General features: G+C 35.8%; 1 protein-coding gene across 4 annotated transcripts; it reads right to left on the reverse strand.

Annotated features, from left to right (window-relative positions):
• Positions 1–2,814: 2,814 nt before the first annotated feature.
• Positions 2,815–8,493, reverse strand: LOC107005142. 4 transcript variants are annotated; one of them, XM_015203644.2, is made up of 10 exons: positions 7,872–8,492; positions 7,480–7,598; positions 7,266–7,328; positions 7,051–7,140; positions 6,786–6,951; positions 5,858–6,047; positions 4,910–5,748; positions 4,121–4,720; positions 3,624–3,689; positions 2,815–3,149 (listed from the first exon to the last, which is right to left on the reverse strand). In XM_015203644.2, exons 1-10 carry the CDS (start codon positions 8,412–8,414, stop codon positions 3,045–3,047), a joined length of 2,781 nt encoding a protein of 926 aa, XP_015059130.1. In that variant the 5' UTR covers positions 8,415–8,492; the 3' UTR covers positions 2,815–3,044. The 4 variants fall into 4 exon arrangements, with proteins under 4 accessions (XP_015059130.1, XP_027768857.1, XP_015059131.1 ...); XM_015203645.2 differs by having other exon boundaries at positions 3,006–3,477; positions 3,564–3,689; positions 7,872–8,493; XM_015203646.2 differs by having other exon boundaries at positions 3,019–3,149; positions 3,564–3,689; positions 7,872–8,493.
• Positions 8,494–8,562: the final 69 nt, after the last annotated feature.

Consider the following 8,562-nt stretch of genomic DNA (forward strand, 5'->3'; position numbering starts at 1 on the left):
TCTTACCACAAATTTGACACGCATCAGAATTATTCCTCTCATGACTTTCACTTGAAGGACTGTTTTGAGGACCTGGTCCGTTTTTGCTGTTATTAGAACATGTTCCCTGTCCAGCAGGCTGAAAGCTTTTTCCTCTGGAATTATAGTTATTGTTTCCTTTTCTTTGAGAGTAGGTTCCTCTTCCCATGCCTCTTTGGACAGAGAATACCATGTTATGATTTTGTTGCGGCACTTCTTCTTTATCCTCCCTCATATCAAAACCCCTAAGAGCATTAACAAATTGATTAAGAGTAGGATATGATGCCTTACCTAACATGACAGTCCTGAAGGTCTTGTACTTAAGACCTAGACCTCTAGCAAAGTTAATCACTTTGCTATCGCTCATCTATAGGCTTGTGAATGGTTGCAAGATCATCACATATGCCTTTGAATTCCTTAATGTATTCATCAATTGATTTGGTTCCTAGCTTCACACTTTGCAGCTGTTTCTTGAGCTGGAACTCCTTATCTTTTGTTGCTTGAAGATATGCTTCTTCTAAGCATTCCCACATCTCCTAGGCAGTTGAGCAACCTACGATCAGGTACATGCTTTCTTCTGTCAAGGTTCCTGATATCCAACTCCTTGGTAACACATCCTTCTCCTCCTCGTTATCAACAATGTTGTTTTCTCAGGAGTCTGTCCAATGAAACATGTTCCTTTACGTGTTTCTGTGATGAGATAGGTTAATCTCATCACTTGAATCAACTGAATCATTTGTGTCCTCCATATAAGATAGTTCGTTGACTTAAGTTTAATGGAGCAGGATGAAATAAGATGATGAAGTGAAGAGGTCGAAAGAGTGTTCGTAGAAGGGGCCATTGCGGTTTGATAATTTGGTTCTTTTTTTTCTTTTTGATCTAATACGTTAAAGAGCGGAAAAACTTTATTGCTCTGATACCATGTAGAATTCTCACGTATATGTGGAGAAATCAAAGATTGTATTGATGATTGAATGATTGAGATACATACTCCTTATATAGGAGAAGAGTCCTATACTAGCTACAGTAGAAATCCTAAGACAACACAAATATATCATTTACACCTTATCCTAGTCGTTTACATCAGCTTTAGCAGTACAAATTATAGACTTGTACATAAATTAAAATTTAGTAGTCTAGTTTTAGTGTAACTCTAACTCGAACTCTAACTCGTCAGGCAACTTCACCGAACCTGTTCCTTTGACATGTTCCATCAGCTTCCTTCAAGACAATTGACATATACAAAACTGATAGAAGTAATAAAAAATTACTCAATTATATATATATATATATATATATATATATATATATATATATTCATTTATTGACTTAAAATATATAATGAATTGAATAAAGTCTATCTAATATACAAAACAAACATTAACATATGCAAACCGATACAAGTAATCGACAATTACTCAATGATATACACTTTTTGACTTAAAATATATTACGACTTGTATAAAATCTATATAATATACAAATCAAACAGTAACATATACGAAACTGATAAAAGTAATAGAAAAACTACTCAATTATTTACATTTATCGACTTAAAATATATACCAACTAATATAAATTCTATCTAATATACAAATCAAACAGTAACATGTACAAAACTGATAAAGTTGGAAAAATTTCATAAATCACAAAATATTTAGACATAGAATCACCCACGACTTGTATAAAATCTATCTAATATACAAATCTAACCGTAAAACATACAAACTGATACAAACAATTGGAAATTACTCAATTATATACAATATATTTAGACAAAGTCACACACAAACAAACTTAGTCTGAAATTCTATACAAATTGTATATGTTTGATACATAAATATACCCTTTAACTTGACTTCAAATTACATTTGTGTCCTTCAACTTTGGAGTTGCACAAATAGACACTCAAACTTGTCTAAAGATGAATAAATAGACACACATGTCCTACATGTCATCCTACATGTCATTTTTTGTCCTACGTGGTGTCCTACGTGTATTGTGCCATGTAGGACTGATGTGTTTATTTATTTAAAAGTTGGATAGTTAAAGTGCCTGTTTGTGCATTATGAAAGTTAGAGGTCAAAGTTAAAATTTAAAATTAAGTTTAGGGTCCAATATATGTATTATGCCAACTGTATACATCTACAAATTGTTTTCAAACAAATCAACTACTTCATATCTTAATACCATTCTAAAGGATCTTAATACAAATTAGACACGAACTAACCAAGAAATATTTAAAATACATATACAATAGAAAAATATACAACTCGTAATGAATATATTGTGATGTTTATCTTTTTGTTGTTTCAGCCAAAAAAAATCAATTGTTACCATTCTAATGTTGAAGAAGTTTTGATTGAATGAAAACAATGAATACTTTGTGTTTCCTCACAAAGAAGAACACTTATTTTGGTAACGTATTCTAATTAAACCAAAAGACCATTATTTAAGGAATTATTTTCCTTAATTACCGCATAATCATTTAGATATAATTAAATAAGATTTTGTATAATTACTTATAAAAAGGACCAATTATACAAATCAGAATCATAATAGCCATTTAAAATATAGTTGTGATGTGAACTATACAACCCATGTTGGTTGTAGTGCAGTGGTGGGAATGTGTCACCCCAGAGGTCTCGGGTTCGAAGCTTTGGGTATGGAGAAAATCTTGTTGGGAAAGCCACCCTTGAATGGTTCCTGCAGTGCGCAATGCGGATTTAGTTGGGGCTCTAATGTGGACTTGGGACACCAGTGGGAAACCAAAATAAAGTAAAAATGAAGTACATAAACTTGTTAACACTTGTAAATGCATCTTACTATGATAAATTGTAGATTTACAAGCATTTTACTCTAATACAGTTTCTGTACAAAGAAACATGGTTTGAAAACTGTACAAGTTTGTTTATTTTCTGATTTCTGTCTAGTTTTCTTCTCTCTCTCTATATATACCTATACATGTATCGTTGTAAGCTGTTGCTTGCTTGATCTTTTCACCTGTCCTGGTGTTTTTGATGTTATTATGCTAAAGTTGCCCAGAAACTCGTTAAGCAGAGGCTAGTAGGAGTGCCAATCGTACGTGACCATGTCCAATCTGTATCTCCTGTCCGTCGCATTTCTGCCAACTAAAGTCATGGGAGACAAGAGTTTTAAATACAAAACAACCTACTTTGGGTGATTTCTTCTAATCTACTTAAACCATGAAAAGACTAAGTTACTCGGTACCTGTGCTAGTAAAAGGTAACAACTACCTAGTGAAATAGTATGGTTACTCAACTTTACCTATTATATACTGACTTTGTTGTTATAGTGTGTAAATCAAAGTTGCTCTAGTTGAGAAAAAATAATTTTGTTACTTGTTCGTTGTAACGGATAAAGTTGAGTGACTATACGCATTCCAGTGTGTTCGTTGGCATCAATAATATGTTTTACTAGTAGTAGCTTTGATTCTATCTGTTAAAAGAGAAAACAGTATTATAAGTAAGTTTTTATGGCAATTCTGGGAATTAGTTTATGAAATGATAAAAGACTTTTCAAACCTCTAAACGTTCAAGCAGCTTTTAGAAATGAGGTTTTGAGTAGAATTCAAGTTTACATACTCTGCCATCTCTGAGCTCAAATATGACTGAATCTTCCGTAAAAGGAATCGGTCTTGTAAGTGCCACCTGTTCATAAACCAATGTAAGATTCTGAATACAGACTTTATTGCATGGAATAAGTATTCAGTACTGTTATGTTAGGATTCATAAAGATGTGCTATACCAACGTAACTGCATCTAGGCGATGTCTGATGTAGAATGTAGACGTTGTGGGTTCTGAAATATAGATTTTAGACTATGCATACCTGAAGCTCTAGGTTCTACAGAACTCGCTAACCTGTGGTTGGGTTGTTCATGTAACATAGCCCAAATACTGTTTAGGATTCAAAAAGGTGTGTCCATACCAATGTTTTACTTATTGGATTACAAGTCATTCAACTGATTCACATCCAGATCATGAATGTTTGGACTCAAAATTATGCCAACGGATGGAGAATCCGAATAACATAGTCCAAATATTCAAGAAGCAAGTAGAGGAATAGTAAATAAAAACTAACCTTGGAATCACAGTTTTTGTTTAAGGTTTGGAGGTTTTCTTCAATTTTCTCTAAACAATCTGCAAGATCATCGGAAGTACAAGTTTCTTTATGATCATGATTATCAGAGACATCTTTTTCATTTTCCATATATGGGAAGCCACAGCTTCTCCATTTCCATGTTCCATTGTCCAAGAACCTTAGATACACTTTTCCATCTGAACCTATTAAGAACAGATGAGCACCTGCGAAGCATGGTCCCGGTGAACCAACAAGAATGACACTTGGATCTGGTGTTCCGTGTTCTATCCAATTCCATCCGTTGGACGGATTCCAATTATATTCAACTAGTCCACCATCTGCCGAAAGCATGAAAAGAGAACCTTGCAGTGACAGTGAAGATAACCTCATTGCAGTTCCAGGAGATCTTGATAGAACCAAATGTTGAGATTGGTAATGCTCATGCCATAGTTCAGTGACTTTGTTATACTGGTATAAGCGTCCGTTCCTTCCAATGACAAACACCACGTTCTCTCGGAGCAGTTCCTGGTCGGCAATGCTTGCAATCTTCGTACTGGCTGGATACCGACAATCTTTCCATTTGAACTTTCTCAGTGCAACCTAAGAAACAGGTTATGACACTTTAGCCTTCATTTTATCAATATTTAGACTGGAAGCTTAGAAAGTTCAGGATATATAAGCTTAGTGCCACTCATTTTAGCCTTCATTTTATTAGGCTGAAAGCATTCTTCGTATACTCACCTTTTGAACCTCTAAACTAGAAAACTGTACATAGTATGTGCTACTTACTGCAAATTGTAGCAATCTCCCACTTTTGCTTACAAAGAAAAGTGCATCTTCTTTTCTAGCATTTCGAGATTTCCCTGGTAGATCGTCCCACGGAGGACCTCCGATTACTTGCCTCCCTCTCTTCATAGCAGTGCAATTAATCCATGCTAGTTCAGCACTATCTCTTTCTCTGATGAGCAAACTCCTTTGCTCATCAACCAAAAACAAACTACCATTATAGTTCCCAAGGGCACCTCTCATAGCTGTTGGATGATCATGCCTCAGCCAGAACCACACATTATCAGAATTTAGATACTCGAAAATCAGACCACCCTCCGTTATTAGGAAGAATGATTTTCCTTCATGCATCACCCTCAGATTGAAATTTTTGTTGATCCAGTTATCCGGGATATTGTTTTCTCCCTCGGGTTCAGCAGCTTTCCTAGCTGACATATCAACTGATATGTAACTGTATTGTTCTTTGTTAGTCCTTCTCCTTCTTGCTGTCGATGTCGTGAGGTCTAGTTCGTTGTTTTCATCTTTGATGCCTGCAATGCAATTCGACGGTCCATGTTCTTCAGTGCAATACTCTGCATTCCATCCTTCTGTTTCCGGGGCATCTATTAGAAACCATACATACTTCTGAGATGATCTTCTTCTGGCATTAATTTGATGATTCGGTCCGGAATTCTCACTACCGAGACCAGATAGGCGAAGCTCTCCAAGCCTACCATCATCAAGTGGGAAAATAATTCTGCCAGGATGTAATTGCACTCCTGGAATTCCTCTTGCAGCCTTGGCATAAGGGGGATAAACATGATTGATCCAACTTTCTGTAATATCATCCTCTTGGTCAATGCCTGTATTCATGTCAAAGATTAAATTTTTCGAGGCAGATTAAGGGTTGAATACTGTATCTGTTGCTAGTAATGAATTAGCACATTTAAAAGAGTTATGTTAAAAACATACCTGAATGATCTGGAATTCGATATTCGAAAATGTAACCAGCTGCAGTAGTAAGAAACAATGAGTTTGAAGATTCAGCCAAGTTTTCTTCAGAAAGGCATGTAATGGAAGACAAGACATGATCTTTTGGATTTCCATGATTAATCCATTTCCATTTCCTTTGTTGCGACCGTCTCTCTATTAAATATCCTCCCTTCATATGTTCAAAAGTTTACAAGAAAAGGGAAGTCAAAACTAGATATATGTTGCATCAAAATAGATAGTGATGTTAAAAGATGGGAGTGTAGGCATGAAAGGGATCAGAAAACCACTTTAGTAGATCAAGTTTATCTAATAAATGGATTAACATTAACATACCCAGTCACGTCCTACTAAGTGGGGTTTGGGAAGAGTAGACTGTACGGAGACCTTACCACTACCTCGTGGAGTTAGAGAGACTATTTCCGAAAGTATTCTTGACTTATCACACCATACATTGATAAATTCAGGGGAAAATTGGAGGATCATGTAATTTCATCAAACAATTTACTATAAAGTTGCAGTGATCTCATTTTAGTACTCTTCGCGCAGTTCCCTATTTGTCCTTCCAGCAAGAGGGAAGTCTTTCGAGACATGAAGTCCTTGCATTATTTTATCATCAGCTGAAAAGTTTCTTTTACTGTTAAGACCATGTATGGGGGTTAACACCTGCTCACTGGAACTAATCAACGAGTCCTCCATCAGTAGTTGTGAATGGTTAATGCGTTCCACTTATTGAGCAAGGTTCTATGGCTGGTCCGTGACCCCTAGGATGCTGAAGGCATCCTTATGGTAATCTCGTAGTTCCTACGGGGTAGAGTCCACTAAGTTTCCTTCTTTTTCTTAGTACAGTGTTCTTTTTGCTAAACTATATTCGTAAGTACAGGTGATGGACTTATAAAGAGCTTTGTACCTTAGCCAAGAGAAACAAAGATTTTGAAATAGCTCCATTCACTCCTTTTAAACTGCATCCTAGAGATGGTGTCAGAGAAGTATCTTGATCAGAAGGCTCCTTTTGTATATGCTTCTTCCATGATGGCCTTGAGCGCTGATCGTATTCATAAAGATCTCCTGCAGTACTGTCACAAAAACGTTACATCCATTAGGCAAAGAATAACATATATTCGAACGATTGAACCAAAAGAAATAGGATCTTTTTTTTTTTTTTGCTGTTTTACCTAATTGTAAAGACTACTTCTGATATAAATGTAGATGCATCCGCGATTGCTGCAACATTTGCTCGGGGAGGTTTTCCATGATTAGTCCACCTAATTTCATTTGAAAGCAGACATTGATGTGTGTTCTTTCTAGTGATTTAAGCTTTTAGATGTGAAGATCACACACTCAACAAAGACGACCATAGTCAAATCATATATATATGAGTGGTTCTCACCTTATGGGATCAACCTCGGTGAGTTCTAATAAAGTTCCGTTCTTTGTACAGAAGTATATTCTCCTGATGTTGATGGACAAATTCAAGGTGTTATTAGCTTAGCCTGGAGCTCACACAAGTCACAACTATCTGCAGTAACATAATTTAACTTTGTTTTTCCTCAAGAAAATCCTCAATATCGAAATAGTCAAGCGTACGAATATACTATACTTACTTCCTATCACTGGATACAACTCCTGATACAATTTGAATCAGTTCTGTTTCTTTACTTGTTTGATGATCACTTGCTGGTGTAATATTTATCCAAACTGGCTGATCATCACTTAGCTGCAACTGTGGGAAAAAAAACAACATAGATTACCCTTTTTACACCAAAGGTAAATAAACATGAGAATTATATAATATATGAATCCTCATTATCCATATCGCTCCATTTATATCCACACTCCAATATTCACTAAAATTTATCAGATAGTTGACCAGGTGCACAAAGCATCCCGTGTTAGCAGGGTTCGGGGAAGGATATGTAGACAGCCTACCTAATGCAAGCATTAGTGACTTCTTCCACGGCTCGAACCCGTTACTCTCAGATAGTTTAATGATTACCTGATAGATATATCCTGATTCTGATAGAGCAAGAATTGTATGATTGACCATGAAAACAGAAACTGCATATCCTGCTGATATTGACAAATCATGAGGTGCTATAACCCACTGCAGTCCATTCCAAAATCTTTCATAGATTGATCCACTTACACCAGTGATCCAAATAGATGCTTCAGACATTTTTGTCAAAGAAACTCTTTTTCTCAAAGGTAGATATGTATAAGAACTTCCCTCATCCTTAACTTTACTAAAGATCTCATCTTTTTCAGGTTCTTGATTAGTCTGATCAATTCTATTGACTTTTGTACAGTTATCATTGAAACAAGAAACTAAATCATAAGGTAAATCCACTTGTAACCAACTGTTGGACTGCTCATCATACTCCCAAAACTTGTTGGTTTTCAACTCAAATTTCCTCTGACCTTGTCTTACATATTGTTGCACAAACCATGACTCTGACTCTGATTCTGATATTTCTACACAGCCAAATGATGACAAGATAATGAAAATCTTGATCAACAACAACATGGTTCTTAGAGACATAACATCATGAACAAGATATGCACATACTTAAAAATCCATATGGGCCATAACAGCATAGTCTTTACTTAAACCATTACATATAAGTTAAAGCCAATATTCTTCAAGAGGGGTAGGCCAGGGTAGGGTGGGGTGGGGGGTGGGGTGGGGG

This window comes from Solanum pennellii, chromosome 11 (assembly GCF_001406875.1).
Source record: "Solanum pennellii chromosome 11, SPENNV200".
Taxonomy (NCBI): Eukaryota; Viridiplantae; Streptophyta; class Magnoliopsida; order Solanales; family Solanaceae; genus Solanum; species Solanum pennellii.